This window comes from Pygoscelis adeliae, unplaced genomic scaffold (genome assembly GCF_000699105.1).
Source record: "Pygoscelis adeliae isolate BGI_AS28 unplaced genomic scaffold, ASM69910v1 Scaffold463, whole genome shotgun sequence".
Taxonomy (NCBI): Eukaryota; Metazoa; Chordata; class Aves; order Sphenisciformes; family Spheniscidae; genus Pygoscelis; species Pygoscelis adeliae.
This window is the reverse complement of record NW_008824471.1, coordinates 1,178,352-1,196,174: the sequence shown is the minus strand read 5'-3', so window position 1 is coordinate 1,196,174 and position 17,823 is coordinate 1,178,352. Positions and strand designations below refer to the sequence as shown.

Here is a 17,823-nt window from a genome sequence, read left to right as displayed (position 1 = left end):
TAGCTGCCTGCCGGGTTAAATCACAACAAGCACTTAAAATTTCCTTCTAAAAATGAAGGTAAATATAAAACATGTCTACACAGCGTTATAACTATGCATGTGCTTGTGTGCTGTTTCACAAATCAGGTGAGTCTCTGGGTCACTAAAGGCTATGACCTATCAACACTTCCATCCTGCTTTTTTTGATACCCAGAACTCCTGTCCCTTACACAGTGTACTTCTCTAAATCAGGACTGCGTTGCCATGCTCTTCCTATCACTTATTCCTGCATATCTCATTGCTTTGAGCCTGTAGTCTTGCCTCTCAGCTTGGTATGTGTGCCAAGAGAAAGTGGTCACTGACAGTTTGCTAAACGGCGTAGCAACTAAAGAGCCTCTGTCACTAGTTACTTGATTCATAAACAGTACTTGCTGAATTCTTGGGTCCAGCTTGTGACTGTATACTCGCAGTCAGCATTAACTCTTTACTTGATGGGAATTGGTGGTTAATTGCCTCTTTTCAGCTGTTATAATGTGACTTGGTAGTTGGGATAGCTTTGGATCAACTTGCCTTGCCTAATACTTCTACAGAAATTGAGCCAATGGGCATGGAAATAGATTCCCTCTGGTGAAGGGGAGGTTGGGATGTTAACTGCTTCTAGTTTTGAGGGCTGTGGCAGATGATACTACTTTTATTCTCCTTTGATGTGTTACTGTATTATGTTTCTTTACTGTTTTCAAGCAATAAACTTTTAAAAAAGGATGCCCATTTGCCATGTTTTGTTTGGTGGACTCAGGGTTGAGTAGGAAAGACCCCATCCTTTAAAAACACAGTAGGCAGGAGAGAGCTTTTTACAAATCCTCTTGTCTGTATCTGCTGTCTGTTGGTCTTGTCTGTTCTGAAGTTTGTTGTTCTAGCTTCTTTTAGGTCTGCCTTGTGTTTAAAATTTTTTTTTGAAAAAAAGACTATCTGGCTTAGGATTCCACTGAAAGGGCTTATAGGTTCAAAAAAAACCAAAAAGAAAAGGCAAAAATGATTGGAGTATTATGAGAGGTTATTACTATTGATTAGGGCTGTACCATGAAGGTCATATTGAAGAAGCGTACTTTGTATTTTGGTGTTTAGAATGCTTTTATCTATATGAAATTAAGTTATATGCAAATAGTTTCAAATGGCAGGTCCCTTCATTCTTTAGCTAGATGTTACCATAGTGATACCTTTGGATTTACTGAGTTTGGTATGACCTTAAGATGGTTCAGTTTTGCTATATGGAAATGCTCCTTCTTAGGCACTCAGTGATGCTGGTTAATTGTATGAGCTAGTAGTCTCTTTCTGAGCAGTGTGACAGCTGTAGGAAAGCCAGCTTGCTTTTGATAGAGCTTTGGCCTCTGTTATTTTTGCTCATCTGTTAACAACCCCAACTCTATTTACGGAATATTTTGTGTCTGTTTACAGCAGAAGAGTGCTGGAGGGGATGCTAGTGTTTATAATGATGATAGAAATGTGCTAAGCTTTTAAAAAACAATGGGGTTATTAAAATGAAGTACAAAGAGGGAAGTTAATTTTAGATACGAGGAAGAGGAAGCTGCATTCCGGACTGTCCCACAATGCTGTTACTGTTTGTTCTGATCTAAACTGAAAGTTTGTTGAGTTTATTAAAATGATTCAATGCATGTAGTTAGAAACGCATACTTTAGGTGTAAATCAGTCTTTTACAGACAAATTCCTAAGAACAGAAATTGCAATGTCTTGAAAGTTTAAAAACTTAAATAAAATACTTTATATATAAAACATGAAGTGTCTTTGAATTGTCTGGAATATTTTTTCCATGCTCAACGTAACTCATTAAATTTTGTGTAATGGTTGTTTTCTTCAGGAAATGGCGTTGTAATTCATTTGCCAGGACTCTTTGAAGAAGCTGAAAAAAACTTGAAGAAAGGAAAAGGTGAGAAAATTTTAAGATACTACTCTTAAAATAGTTCGTGGGACCCTCCTCAAGAGATTTAGGTAGATGCCGCCTCTGTAGAGGTTACATACAATGTGTTTTTCCAGAACTCCGTTTAGCTGCTAGTTTCTGACAGGAGTCTTGCTAGAAGTCCCAGAGCCCTCATGGGAAGACAAACAAAAGGAGTCTCTGTACAGTTTCAGAAGAGAACATGTTCTATATATGAACTATCTGCAGACATTTTTCTTTGCTTAAAGCAGTGAATTTAAGAAGTGAAACAACTTGTTAAAGTGTGCTACCTGTTGATAGTTGTTTTACCTCTTACAATAATGTACGGTTTGACATGTGTTAATGTAAACAAATGCTGTGGTAATCACTTCCTGATTCAGAACTCAGTTTTTGGATACTTTCTGTTACGTCTGTGGCCATGCTTGGCAGCAGTCTACTTATAAGTGAGGTAAATCAATGGTCTAGATTATTCAAAACCAAAAAGCTACTAATTGATTGCTGAAATTGAGGAACTAGTAGAATAGCTAGAATTCTTCCTCAGAATAAGCCTGACTTTCTCAGCTTTATAGGCTGATGCCAAGTTTTAATTATTGAAATCTACTTTTATTTCTCTGGAACGTTATCGCTCAATCTTTAAATAGATTGACTGAAGTCTAAACATGAAAAGTATTTATACATCAGAATACAAAAATGCTATACAAAACATAATTTGAACTATTTCATTTTGTTTTTTAAGGGCTAGAAGGCTGGGAAAAAAGACTAATAATTTCTGACAGGGCTCATATTGGTAAGTTCCTGTTTGTGGTTTGGTTTTCTGTTGATTTTTTTTTTGTTAATCTTTGTTTTCTCTGAACTTTCCATGGCAGTAAAAGCGTGATGATTTTTAGCCATCTCTTTATATAGGTATGTACTTTTCTTTGGATTAAGTCTCCGTATGCTGCTTTGGTTTATTGAAGATCCTAGAAAAATCACCACTCAGGACCCTCCCAGGTTTATATTCTAGTGACTCTTTAATCCTATTCCATAAGCATAACCTAGTGAGGAGAGCAGGTTCACTTTCCAAACCAAAGATTAGAGGTGCAAAGCAGTCAAAAAGCAGTTCAGAAGTCAATTGACTGAAGGATTCATTTCCCCCTTTGGTGTAAAAGCAGTGTTGCTTAGAGCAACTTCTCTGCTGGGAAACCATGTGACTGGGCATGACTTCCAAACGAACAGGCTCCCTATGAAGTAAATTGCCACATACTTTAGAAAGGAGACTTTATGGGAAGGACTCTATAGGGGTGGAGAGAACGGCTGCCCTTTTCGCAGGGATCTCATCAGTCAAGTGTTGATTCCAGCCTATGTTCCAGACAACTCTGCGGTTCAGAGCCTGGAGTAAAATAGTGTTTAGAGTCTAAATCACCAACGCAGAGCTTCAGAGGCTCTTCCTGTATCAGTCCTAGGACATCTTTATTACATAAATTCATCCTTTAAATTAGATCTTTAGATATTGTAACATAATAGTTATGTAACTGCATGTATTAGGAAATGGGCTTACTGCTGCTCTGGTAGTCATCTTCTGAAGATGCAGACATTTTAGGACTTTATCAGATAAGAGCTTGTAACACCGGAAAAAAGGTTTTGCTTTTGGTTCTGCTATTTTATTTTTTTTTTTAAATGATCTGGAATAGCTTAGTGAGTAAACATGTTATTTCAGAATAAATATGTTTTTACTTTAGAGTAACTACTGAGTTTGATGTAGTTGAGTAACTGTTCCTAAGTTACTAAAATCCCTTCTGAGAGTAAAATCACTGTCAGTGAATTACTTGGAAATGACTAGATTATTAGAAAAACTGTTCTGCGATGATTATATTGCAATGGCAGTACTGTGAAGTTTTCATAGCTAGATGGGTCCTGAGTAAAAAGGACCAGTTATTGACTGTCACTCATAATCATTCAACCTCATAATATAAATGAACTTTCAGAATGCTTCTGTTTAGAAAGTTTTGATGACAGTCTGGAGATCTGTTACCATGATAAATATGCCTTCTCTAAAATGGGTATTGGCGATCTGTGAATGATTAATCTGTAACAAAAGATCAGCCAAAAATAGGTTCAAGCTGCTGGGGATAATCTAATCCTTTAAATTAGGGGGATGTGTGGAAATAAGCGCAAAGATAAATTGGTAAGGCAAACAAGGAAAACCACTCTTCTTCTAGAGAGACTAGAGTACTTATTAAATTAGTCTGTTTCTTGCAAGTTTTCAGTCTGTCTTGTGTAATGTGTAGATTAGTTGTTTAACTTTTGGGAGATAGTACTTAAGAAAAATAAGCTGGCTTCTGTTAACCTGCAAACTGTTGCACCACTGTTTGTATTTGACATGAGTCTTGTCAGGTTGTTTGGGTTTTTTTTTTTTGCTTTTATGGTAGACAAAGAATTGGTGCAAGGAATACTTTGCATAATCTTTGTCATTAATAATATGTAATGCTTTAAAAAAAATAATCATCGCTTGTGGAGATGAATTCTGTTTACATAACAGACGGTGGGAGCTTTTGTATTTCCAAATGTATTTTAATTGATGTTGTCTAAAACGTAAAAATAAAATGGTTTAAGAAATCTTTAGAATGAATGGGAATGTTTACTTAAAATTCCCACCTTAAATTTCAGCAGTATGATGGTTTTTACTATAACCTGTTTTCCAGGATTTTTTTCAACTGCATGTTTTCTTTGCTTGTTGTGCATGCATTCTTTTGGGCCACTAGAAAGCTGAAATGTCTTAGTTATTCTGTGGGAGGTGTATACACAGTCTGCAAGTATTCTACAAAATAAACACTTTAAAAAAAAAAAAAAAAGTCTCTGAAAAACCTCAGAACTTTTTCCCTGTGGAAAAATGAGCTTGTAAAAGAGGAGAAAAAACTGTTGTCATTTTATTTGCCTCTCTTCAGCGTGTATATTTTTGTTTTCAACATTGATAAACAGGGCTAGAGTTGGTTTGAAGAAATCATTACTGATACGGTAATATGTTTCACACAAATTTTCTACTTAAGTTATTTTTATTTTCTTAGTATTTGATTTCCACCAAGCTGCTGATGGCATCCAAGAACAGCAGAGGCAAGAACAAGCGGGAAAGAAGTAGGTAGTTTTATTTTTGTCAAACATAGGATGACTTAGTACAAACATATGACTTAATGCATTGGATTTCTGTTACTGTTTGTCATCGAGTTTAAAAAAGTATTCATTATCCTTGTAACGTTTCAATGTGGAGTATGCAGGGATCATTTCTTACACTTTTGTCCTCCACTGGCTAGCAAAAGATTATATGCTTAATGAAAAGGTTGTATCTTGATATTTTTGCCATATGAAAAAGCTCCTAGTTCCTAATTTGCTTTATAAAAAGGGTTCCTGCTTCTTAATGTTTTAATTGTTTACTGGAGGTATTAGTTTCTGTAAAAATATATTTCTGTTTATGAAGATTGAAGGATCCCTTTGTCATCTCCAAATAACTGAAAGGTCTGATACGACTAATTTGGTATCTCATGATGCTTCATTGTCAGAAGTGCATGTAAATTTTTCACATTGTCTACTACATCCTGCTACTGACTTTCTGAAGCTTTTGAAACTTTTAGAAACTAGCTGCTATGTTTCTAACTTGTGATTTCCAAGTAGCTTGCTAGTTCTTGGGGATGGGAAAAAAGCTGGCGGAATTAACTGTGACATGTCTACAGTTTAAGAGAGTTTCTGATTTGGGCATATCTTGCTTCACACAGGTTGCTATTGAGTGATAATTTGTCAATTATTCTTACACTGGGTCATTTTCACACTTGACTGTGCTGTACCAGCTGTCTCGTTACCTGTTGTTTTAGGAATTAAAAAGTAAATAGGAAGAACATACATACATATATATATATGGAAGACTAGACATATATTTTTTTATGAGCCCGTATGTGTATATCAGCTATTCTTGAATGTTTATGGAGTGCAAGCTAAAATTTTTACATAAAAATATTTGAGATTAAAACCACTGTCAGTCACTCAGCTACTTGTGAGAAGGAACCACTTTATTAGTTAGCGTTAAAGATTGTAAGGGAAAGCCCAAGGAAGAAATAACCACTTTTCTCCAATTAATTTGTTTTAAAGAAACCCAGGGAAAAAAGTTACTTTCAAAGCTAAAAAAAAAGTTACATTCAAAGCTAAAAAACTTAAGTCACTCTTAAAAGTGCTGTATTTCTTCTTTCTGTGGGGTTCTTGAAATTCTGCAACAATCATATGGTTTTCAATCTTGTTAAAACTGCTGATGGATAGAAAGTACTAAGCTATCTATTTCCTCCTAAATTTTAAGGCTAAGTGACTGTAGTGGGGGAAGTACTACTACGGGCTGGCTAAGAACAGGCTATCATAAACTGATTATCAAGACTGTTTCCTGTTTGGGGGTGGGATGGGGGATTGAAATAGCCTGCTAGCATGTCTAACTGTAGATTTGACTGCCTAGCATATTTGGTATTAAAATTCTTTTGTGTCTAACACTGCAAAGTTGATCATTATAAATAGTAAGTTTATTTTTTATTTTAACTGAATGCTTTTATCTGTTCAAATGTAGCTCAAAAACAGTCACAAGTAAGGCTCATGTAGCTTCCCTTGCAGAAAGGTTATAGAAAAGGTAATCTAATATAGTATATTATGCTTATACAATTGTTTTAACTTCTATAAATACAGTCTTCCAACCGCTTAACTCTTTTATGAATTGGCATGTCTTAATGAAACAAAATAAATGGAAACCAACTCCTCCTCAAAAAAATTCTCTGTGGAATGTATGAATTGGGGTGGAGGCTAGAGTCAGTTATTTAAGCCACAATGTCCTGGTCTGGTTAAATGATACCGTGTGATGCAAAGTTGATTAGAATGTCTAATTCTGTCTAGAGGCAAACATATCACTCCCTGAGATTACTCAGTATTGAGTATAATTTGTTTTTTTCCAAGATTATTGTTTTGAATCTACTCCAAACTACGAATGACCTAACTAAAATGAATTATGTACTGATTATGAACTGTGTTTCAGTTCACTCGCATATCAATTGGTACCCTGTAACATGAAGTTTAGTTATGACGTGTGTGTACCTTCTACTTGAAATGGAATCCCTCTTGAACTGAGTTATGGTATGGTACTGTCCTGGTTTCGGCTGCAATAGAGTTAATTTTCTTCCTAGAAGCTGGCATAGTGCTGTGTTTTGGATTTAGGATAAGAATAATAACAAACAGAAAACAACAAAAACCCAAACCAGTTAAAACTAAGTTCAAAACTAAGCTTGGCAATGTACAGCACACTTCCGAAAATGCTGCACACCTGTTCACTTCTTAAAAAGTTACTTAATCTTTTGAGAGCGATGTGGATGATGTTTGATAATCTGCCTGTGATGAGTGCAGTTTGGCTCCATTTTGGTAACTACTTAGCAAGACTCTGGCAGAAAACACTTTCTGAACTAGTTGTACTTCTCTGACAGTAAAGTCAGTGCAAGCAAGTTGTATCTTAGGATATCACTGACTTAAGCTGAAAAAGGCTTTTCAGGCAGAGTGAGTAGGTAAGGGTAAGAAAAAGAACAGGTTTTCAGAATCAGCTACAGTGGAAAATCTATTCCTGAACCCTTTCTAACGTACAGCATTTTGAGTATCCTTGTCACTCTTAGATGCTTGGCAGTGTTTTCTGTTTTCCTGGCTCCAACTGAGGCATTTAGAATTAAATGAAATATTTATTACATACAAACTTGAAATCCATACTGTTTGTGCTGTTGCTTTATGGAGGACTTTATGTCTTCAGGACAGTTTTTTAAGAAGGTGTTTAGTTAGTTTCAGTTCATAGTTCTGAAGGATGTCTTGGCATTCAGTTCCTTAAGCATAAAAGTTGGGAATTGTGTACAAATAAATACGTAAGAGTTCACTAAAGTATGAAAAGGTATTGGTTTAAAAACAGAAGTATGTAGAAGATTAATATATTAATGTCTATAAACAGTGATATTCTGAAACTATGTTGCATACTAAAAGTACCTCGTGTTTTAAATGCTTAAAACAAGGTTCTAAATGCTTGCAATTAACAGCACTTCATTTTATGCCAAGGATGTATTAGCTTTAAAGAAAAAAACCCTTAGTTTTATATCAATAATAACTCCTGTTATTATCTTTTGAAAGTTTGGGAACTACCAAAAAAGGAATTGGTCCAGTATATTCTTCAAAAGCAGCTCGAAGTGGACTCAGAATGTGTGATCTTGTTTCTGATTTTGATGAATTTTCTGAGAGGTAATTTCTGTATTTCAATGCACAGTTGTAAACACAGTTTTCAGTTTCTGGGTAGTAACCTGTGTAAGCATTTACATCTGGTTGCTGTTACTTTTTTTAAATTAATTTTTTTAATATGGGAATAATTTTATTTATAATTTTATTAAATTATTTATAATTATTGAAATATTTTATTGTTTAAAAATTTTTAATCACCAAATAATTGCAGATATGTAACCAGTAAAACCTAAGGTTGGTGGGGGCGTGAGGAGGAAAACAAACAAAAACCTTAGTGAAGCTTTTTTGCCTTCCAGGTTCAAAGTGTTAGCCAATCAGTACAAAGCGATATATCCTACCTTAGAGATAGATATTGAAGGGGAATTGAAAAAGCTCAAGGTAAGCCCGCTTCTGTCTGTTAAATGATATAATCACTGTGTACAGTTACCGATATGTAAATCTCTTGGTGACTGACGCTTGTGTGAGGAGTTAAAACATAATACATATCGTGGGAAATTGGTATGTATCACTTTTAAAGAGTCTGCTAGCGTCCTTAAAGACACTTTTGACCCCGCTTAATGCAGCATTTCAAAACTTGGTTTCAAGAGAAATATTGTAAACTTTAAGGAAAAGGCTTGTATAGGGAGAATTATTTTTGACTTCCACTTGCTCAAACATACTGGCTAGGAGAAAAAAAAACAAGATTGTAGTTGGGGAAGGTATGTTTCACTGAAAGTAGAATATTAATTCATTGTGTCAGAAACTTAAGAACTGAATGAAATTATTATTCTAAGTAATAAACCTTAAGGAAAAAAAATACTGTCTAACAACATAGAAAAATATAAGTTGATAGCAGCAGAACTAAGGAAGCCTGATTGCCAGCAAACTAGTCTTGTGGTTAATTATGAATTCTGATCTGATGTTTTCCCTGCAATTGGGACAGTTGTGAGATTTCTCTCTAGTATTAATCCTCTTATGCCAAATAGTGTGATTTTTGAGGTGCACCCAAGTTCTTATTTGAAAAAATGGTCAGGTGCCTTACCCAGCCTTTTGTTCATGCATTTTATAGAAACTTAACTGTATGAGATTTTTTTTAGCCCTTAGAAAACTTCAACCAAGTTTGACAAATTGCTTAAAACCATTGTGTGGAACAGGGGAGGGGTGCACAGTTACATGTTCTTTCAGAAAATCAGGCCAAAGAAATGATCCTTCTTGTATCTTTAGTTGCCACTAAACTCAGTTTACCAGCTGTAGAATGGAGTATATGGGAGTTCTTAGCACTTCTGTTTGTCTTATTTTAAGTAATATCTGTTACGCATGTTGAGTTGTAGTATTTTTATCAATATGTAGACCTAAAAATCAGTTACAGTTGAGTGTTTATAATGCTTTATAATTTACTTAATACACATTAGGATTACAGAATATCTGAAACTCATTGTTAGGGTGGAAACATATTATGTATTTGTAGCTTGACAAAAATTACTTGGACTTAATGTTTGTTTTATGCTAATGCACTTGATTAAATTCTGAAAGACAAAGTGTTATATTTCATGTGAAGTGAATCATTAGAATGAGAACTTCCGTATGTTCTCATGGAGGAAAAAGGCTACATACCAAGTGTTAATATGAACATTACTGGCTTTGACATCCAGCCACTCAGTGGCGTTCAGGCACTTGACCCTTAATTCCAATAAATAACTTTTTACTTTTACTTACAAACATACCCGTATATATATATCACAAATTAATGCTGCTTTACAGTTCTGTGCATTTGTTGGCTTCACATGGCCAGAAGTAGAACCCCCCACGTGCTGGTCTTGGGGGGGAAATTTTGAACACTTGGAAAAGAAATACTGAATACAGTGAAGTATTGTGATTATGCTTAAGCTTGAATATTTCTAAAGCATTTAAAAAGTTTGGATTTTATTTTTTAATTTTTTTCCCCCCCCCCCCCCCCTTCTTTCTTTCGCCCTAGAAAAAGCATACGTGTCTATTGTCTGAGTCTCATGTTCTTCCTTCCCTTGTTCACATATTATGGCATATTTAGCATTTCTTTATTTTTGCTTTTCCCTTTCAAAAGGAATAAGAGCATTGTTGCGAGGGAGCAATAGCACTTGTACTCTGGCTGGCTTTATCATAATGAAATTATACTATACAATAGTCTTTTGTATTATTCAGGGCTGCATGGAAAAAATAAAACCAATGGTAAGGGATGGTGTTTATTTCATGTATGAGGCTTTACATGGACCACCAAAGAAGATCTTAGTAGAAGGTGCAAATGCAGCACTGCTGGACATAGATTTTGGTAGGTATAACCTTTTTGAGACACACGTTGCTATATACTTATGTTGTGAAAGAGGAACACTAAATATAAGCTCTTCTGTGCTTAGCTGTTCTAATGGCAGAAGTGTTTTGTATTTTGGAAGAATAGTACTCTCTATGACTAGCAAATAATTAGAGGGGGGGGAAGAGTTTTTAATTAAATTCTTTCAAAAAGCTTTAGACTCTCCCAAGATTAATTATTTGAATGACAGTAAAGATCAGGTGATTTTTCTTAAATAGAGTGTAGCTATTACTTCACTGTCTGTGAATTTCAAATGAAATAACTCACAGTTGTATACATCTATGGAAAACACTTGAGAAGAAAAATGGAGAGCTTTGAGAGGCAAAATATATATGCAAAATACTGGTTGATTTTTGAAGAATCAGCTTGCATTTTTTTAAACCCTTTATATAACACTTAGTTTTCCACTGTTTCATGATGTAAGGAATGATGTTGGGAATCTGGATTGCTAAGGAGGCAAGAGTGAAAAGATTATCCCAATCAATTTGAAATTATAAATGATGCAGTTTTTCTTAAAACACTGTAATTTTTCTAATAAAATGAGAAACTTCTTGATAGAAGCAGCTTTTTTTTTTTAAATGAGATTATGATGTTTGTTATCATTATATTGTAAGGACAGATAAATTATTATACCTCTGTATAGGCATAAGCAGCCTATATGATTGGCTCCTGCATTTTGTCACATTTTTCTTCAGTCTCACTAGCCTTGTAACTGCATCATTTTTATTGATGGAAAGATGCTTAAGCCTGAAATTGAAGCCTGTAAGGACTACTGTCAAACAAATACAACAAAGCACGTGCTCTGCTTTCCACTGATAGGAGTTCTGATATTGGGCATTTTCAAACATTGAGTTTGAAAGCCTCTTCTTTTAAGAGGAAGATACGTCTAAGACTAGTCACTATAAGCATAAGCATCAAGTTTTCCCATGATAATCTGAATATTGGAAGAAACTGCCTTTTTTAACAAGTAAAAAAAAAAAAAAGTAAGTCTTTACGCTTGTCACAGGGAAATGTTTGATACAAAACTGAGATATTTGCAGAAAGCTCGGGGGGGGTTGTTTTTTGTAAGTAGTGAGGATTTTAAATTTCATATAAGTATAGGAAATGCAAATAGTTTGAAACTCATCAGGTATGTCTATAATATGTACAGAGTTGTTTTTGTCACTCAGATCTTTTTTTCCTGCCTGTGCTGTGAGACCTACACACAGAGAGAATATCTGCTCTCTTTAGGTAGATACCATCAGTGGATTGGACACTTGGGTTAACAATAGACAAGTCCTAGTCAAAAGACTTGACAATGCCAAATTTGATTATTGAGCTTTCTGAATGAGGCTATTTTCTGTGCCTCGGTGCACAGAAGTCTTAATACTGAGTGAGTTTTATGACTCTGTGTCTGTTGGCAGTGAAGACGGTAAGTCCCCAGCCTTGCAGTCCATCCTGCTTTTCTGGAGCATGCAATGAAGCTTACATGTGCGTGTGTCTGGGAGTGGGTGCGTGGGTGTGGGGGTGTGTGGTCTTCTGTGTTTTTAAACACCGAGTGAGGATAAACCAATGTCAATATACCAGGCTGGGAGCTGAAAATGAGTAAGAAGTGTCTCATTGACTCTGTTTGTAACATCCACAAGCTATATTTACCTGTCAGTAAAGAAAAGCTCAACTACTGTGTCCGAAGGATAAAGACTAATTAGTGCTTGCAAACTGCTGTTACATATCACCTGTAAGCCCGTGTTTTTCTCTTGAGAGATTTGAGTTAAGCAAAAGAAGGAAGAGATGAACAGTCTCTGAAAGATTTTTGACTTTTTAAAGTTGTCTGTATTGCTTTCAGTTCCTTTTGTCTTGGCTGTTCCTCTCTTACCCATCTCTGACTTCTACATCAAAAGAAAAAAAAAAAGTCTGAAGCATGAGGTAGAAGTCTCTCACTTATATGTAGTTACTGTGTGGCTGAAGCATTTGTTCACAATTCAAATCAATTAAGGACTGGCATGGTCTCTTTCATCTTCCATTACTTTAAAAAATAAAAAAGTGTAAACCTAAGGATTTTGAGATGTTTAACTATTTTACGTGTCCAGGCTGCTTGTTAAGAGGGCTGAATATTTAACTAGAGACAAACTCTCACCACTAATGAACCTAGACTATATTCCCAAAGTCTTTTTTTTCCTTTTCTTTAATTGTGGAAATAATTTTTTTCATTTGATTATGTAAGCAAAATTGTTCTTTCCAGAATTCTACGTTTCTTTGCAATTTCTTACCCTTATAATGTGCTGAGCAGTTTGTAGAGCTTGGGTTTAGGGGGTTTTTTAATCTCCCAAAATGAAAAATGGTAAACCTGTATTTTCTAACCTTTTAATACCATTTTCTGAAGAGTCTTCCTTCAAATTTTCACATTGTTCTATTAGTGAGTATATTTTATATAAGATAGCAAGGCATGGTTTTCTGGTGTCTTATTCCAATTCTTGAGTTGTATTATCATTCAGAATTGTTATATTGTCAACTTTTGCCTCTGTACCGGTCGAAGTAAGTGGTAGGATTTCTACCTTTTTCAATAAAGAAGGATCACACAATGTAAATACAAAGCTAAGACCTCATTAAATATGTTCTTGACCACAAAATAAATTTACTGTGCATTTTGGTTTGTTTTTTAGTGTTGTAAAACCTAGGTAAGTGCAATGCAAGTACTATTCCTCACCAGGGTAGATTTTTTTTTAATAGTTTAAAACCACTGTTTTAATAAGTTTTTAAAACCAATCTTTTTTAATAGGCACATATCCTTTTGTGACTTCATCGAACTGCACAGTTGGAGGTGTGTGTACAGGTCTGGGCATGCCACCACAGAATGTTGGGGAAGTGTACGGAGTTGTGAAAGCATATACGACGAGAGTTGGAATTGGTGCCTTTCCTACAGAACAAAATAATGTGAGTATTATCAGCCCTAGATGTGACCTGTAACTGGGTGAAATAACGTGGTGTGTCTGTCGTGTGTTAAATCAGTGTTACTGGTTGAATGCAAGTAGCTGGCGATGTGTTTGGATGTCTCATTCTTCTGGTTCTAGATTGAGCTTACAGGACTGCCAAATCTGATTGTCAGTTTCTCAGACCTTCCTATGGAATAGAAGGCTAGAGCAGGAACAAATTTTGAGAGATTTGCTCAAATAGCTTTCTCTTGAATTAGAAATAGCATTTTGTATTTGTTTTCATCTCAATGGACAACTTTGTGAAAAATTGGGGAAAGAACTTTTAAGGTAATTTACAATATTGTAAAATGCTGTTAAGTATACACCTGCATCATGTATTGCAAATAAAAAAAGGCTCATGTAATAGTATTACTCTTTGTTAGGAAATTGGAGAATTGCTGCAAATGAGAGGTAAAGAGTTTGGTGTTACCACTGGTAGAAAGAGAAGATGTGGCTGGCTGGACCTTGTGTTACTCCGATATGCCTACATGATTAATGGATTTACTGCGTGAGTTATTTTGACAGCTTTGCTGGCAACTTGAAATAAAATCATGAAATGGTACAGATTACTGTAAACTGTATGTATACTAGTTAGTAACGTTCAGACTGTTAGTATTGATTTGTTGATTGGTTTAATATTTTGATAAATTAACTGTCACTTATTTTTCCTACCATTAAATGTTTTTATATTTGACATTTTCATACTTGTAAATTTTTGTTTCCTTTACTTGTAGCACATCGTTATTTCTCATTTAAAATGATCCAAGAAGCACTTATGTATCTTAGTACTTGATACTTCAAGCTATCCCAACCCCTGCCATCCCACCAAACCAAATCAAATGCATTACAAGGGCCTTAAAACCTGATACAGTTTGTGGGGTTTTGTTTTGTTAGTTTGTTTTCAAAATAAGACAGATGGGAACCCATAAGTATCTTCAGCAGTATGTGTAAATGTAGAAAATTTGGATATGACTTTGGGATTTTAATTAAAATAAAAAATAGGTGTCTGAAACAAAACTGGTATAAAATTTCTAGTAGATCAAATTGTGTAAATACATGCTTTACTTAAATTTTCCTGGTTTTCTTGTCCTTTGTGGTTTTTATTTAAAATAGGATGCAGCCAGGTATTTACAGAGCCAGTGTTTGATTATTTTGCTGCCTTCACTGTAGGACAGGAACATTTGGCAGAGGACAGGAACAGACAGCAACAGGCATCACGCTATGAAACCATCTCAAGTGAATGGTCATAAAGTATCTTGGCAGCACCCTGACCAATTACAATTCTAACACTTAAAGCTATAGACCAGTCACTTTAATTGGACAATACCTGTTCTTTGAATTTTGCCATTTTCTTACAGTACTAGATCTAAGGACGCAACAAAAAGGCTGTTTGAGTTTTCTTCTTTTCTTTTTAAAGTCACATCAGATAAATAGATTAGTGCCATACGAGATATTTTTCTAAGGAAAGACAATTAATTGCAATGTGCAGGAACCAATTTTTCTTTTGGTATTTTTACAATGTGATGAGAGTTGAGAGTTGTTGAACTTGTTTAATCAGAGTGATGTTTCTTTATAGATTGGCGCTTACCAAATTGGATATCTTGGATGTATTTCCAGAAATCAAAGTTGGTGTTGCATACAAACTAGATGGTGAAATCATACCTCATTTTCCTGGTAAGACTGCTTGTTTAACTATTTTAGATTTTGGTGAAATGTAGTCTGATACTTAAATGCGTTTGACTTTTATTTGTAAAATTTATGACAGGAATGTGTTACTTCAGCATCAAGCCATTAATGTCTTCCCAGATGCACCAGAGACACCCTGTACCACACCTGTACCCACACCGTAAAGACACCTTTACCAAATACTGTCCTTTTCTACTAGAAAGATGCAAAATGCTATATAAAGCTTCTTAAACGTAGATGTTGTTACTGCTTTATCCCTTTCCTTTAATAAAGCCTGCATTACCTTCAGTCTAAATTGGAAGCTTGTTTCACACTCCAAACCCAGTGTCTTATTCCCACTACTGTATACATCCCCTCTTCTAGCAGGACAAGTCTTCATTTAGGCATGTGGTGAGCCACATGAGAACTGATCCAGTTGAAAAGCCATGTTTTTCTCTCCTTTTGTTATTTTTCTGACAGTTCAGTTCCCTTTAATGGTTCACAGAGCAGCCAAAAACCTGTCATACCTACGCAATGGAAGAGGGAAAAGGGGTGGGGGAGGAAATGGGCAATTAGTTTAGGTGAAAGCAAAACCATTTTCTAATGCGAGACCACCATACATCAGCTTAGCATGATAGAAACTATAGCTCCTCAGGAGGACAGTGGTCATTTTAGTGATCACTTTTACCTGAAAAGTGTATCAGCATGTTAAAATAATCAAGTATCAGAAAACATTGTTTTCATGGATAATGTATCTTTTTCAGTTTGCTATAGTAGAGATACTCCAGAAAAAGGAAGAACATTAGCCAGTACTAAAGATTGGACTTCCTGATTTTCTAATGTGTGCATAGATGCCCATTTCCATTCTAATTTTTACCTCAGGGTTTGAGGGTTTGGTCACGTTACAATTTTTCATATGATATCATCAGCAGAGAACTTTTTGTGGATGAGATCAACTGTAGTAATCAGATACAACTCACAGCAGGACTTACATAGTGTAAAGATGTAATTATGTGTAAAGGAATGAGTGATGATCTGCCAGTAGTCCTTGAAAACAGCACATATCTGTTAGGGAAATTCATAAGGAGTTAACAAAAAAAAATCTGTTCTTCCATGTGCTTGGGGGAGTTCTCTAATTGATTTGCCCTCCAGTATCTTCAAACAAAAGTGCCAGTTACAATCTGAATGCATACTGCATGACATGGCATGCACTTTTATTCAGGAAATTTAGTACTCATCTTGCACTAAATCAGGGAATGCTTTTCTCTTTTTAAGATGCAGATATTCCCTGATTGATACCCTTATCAAAATATTAAGGAAATTTGTATGTACTTTAGATGGCCTTTGAACATAATGGAGTTTGCATGTTTGGATTGAGAACTACTCAGTAAATGCTTCATCTGTAGCCCTGTTATCTAACCTGGGGGCTATTTGGACTGTCTTGTGCTCAAGCCAGGAGGACCTTCTCTGGCCGTCTATCATTAAAGATGGCATGAACAGGCAGACATGTTTTCCAGTACTAAGACTTCAGTGATTACTTTTTTTTTTTTCCCATTCATTGTGTCTCTCAGATGGGACCAGAATCTTTTTACAACTCCTGAGGGCAGACTTTGATCCCTGTATATGCCCAGGTAACAGATAGCTGACCTTTGGTCGTATCAGCACAACATGGTTCACCTGCCTAACTGTATTTTTCTTTAGTGTATGAAAAATTAAGAATTCCAGTAGAAATTTAGTAGAAGCTGTTGTCTTTGCTGTTGACATGCTGTCTTCCTTAAGTGTCAGGAAGGAGTTTGAGCTGAACTTCTGCTAAGCTGGAGGATGCTGTCTCTCACAGTGCCTCTGTGTTCCACACCTCTCTCTTTGCTATACTTCCCAACATTTGGCAGCATTTTCAGAACATATGCTGCAGGTTACTTATTACCCCTGCCCCTGGCATAAAAATCAAAAGGTAACTTTCTTCCCACTTTGTGTTTTGCCGACCATTAGATTATTTCTGATGTCTACATCTCTGCATGCTGTGTACTTGTATAATTTATTTATTTTTTTAAACTTGCCACTTTGACATTTTGAATTTAATTTAGAAGAGATCTAGTCTGGGAATCTCTCACTGGCAGGGTATTTCTTTCTCTCTCCCCTCCCTACCCTCCCACTCTCTTGGAGATGTTAGTGATTTACCCTTCTTGTCAAATGACTGTCTCTAAATTAGAAGCACACACAGTGCCCACCATCTCAGGAAAAACATGCCATATTTCATATATTGTTCCTTTTTCCAGCTGGATCAGAGAATCCTACGAGTCTCAGGTTTTTTAGCTTAGATTTCTGTGGGCATTTCATAATCTCCTGTTAAGAAAGAACTGAAAATGTCTTGTAAATTTGCAGCTGACTTCAGTTGGTATCATTGAGGCTGTAGTCTTTTGCTATGGAGCTGGCCAGTATCTCCATTTCTGTTCAGTCATAGGAGTTTATGAAAGAAAGATAGAACTGCCTGCTAGCTCTGAGCTGATCTGTTTAAAAGGAATGTGGAAGCCATGGTCTAGTCCTGCTAATGCCTCCTGTCCAAGTTCAGGCATCAGTTGATCTCAGCACAGACACAACCTCTAGCTCAGGAAACTTTGAAAACACAGATCCTTAGGAAATTGGGAGATTATTTTGGAGAAGCTTTACTTCATGCTTGCTTTTTTTTC

At 35.6% G+C, this 17,823-nt stretch overlaps 1 protein-coding gene across 1 annotated transcript in view; it reads left to right on the top strand.

Moving 5' to 3' along the window:
* Nucleotides 1-17,823, top strand: part of ADSS (adenylosuccinate synthase) — a 42,625-nt gene that overhangs the window by 20,283 nt on the left and 4,519 nt on the right. Inside the window, exons 4-12 of the mRNA XM_009321263.1 lie at nucleotides 1,856-1,924; nucleotides 2,670-2,720; nucleotides 4,978-5,044; nucleotides 8,093-8,200; nucleotides 8,494-8,575; nucleotides 10,355-10,481; nucleotides 13,279-13,433; nucleotides 13,855-13,979; nucleotides 15,048-15,145. Of these exons, the coding sequence (XP_009319538.1) occupies nucleotides 1,856-1,924; nucleotides 2,670-2,720; nucleotides 4,978-5,044; nucleotides 8,093-8,200; nucleotides 8,494-8,575; nucleotides 10,355-10,481; nucleotides 13,279-13,433; nucleotides 13,855-13,979; nucleotides 15,048-15,145 (882 nt within the window). The remainder of the gene's footprint in view (nucleotides 1-1,855; nucleotides 1,925-2,669; nucleotides 2,721-4,977; nucleotides 5,045-8,092; nucleotides 8,201-8,493; nucleotides 8,576-10,354; nucleotides 10,482-13,278; nucleotides 13,434-13,854; nucleotides 13,980-15,047; nucleotides 15,146-17,823) is intronic.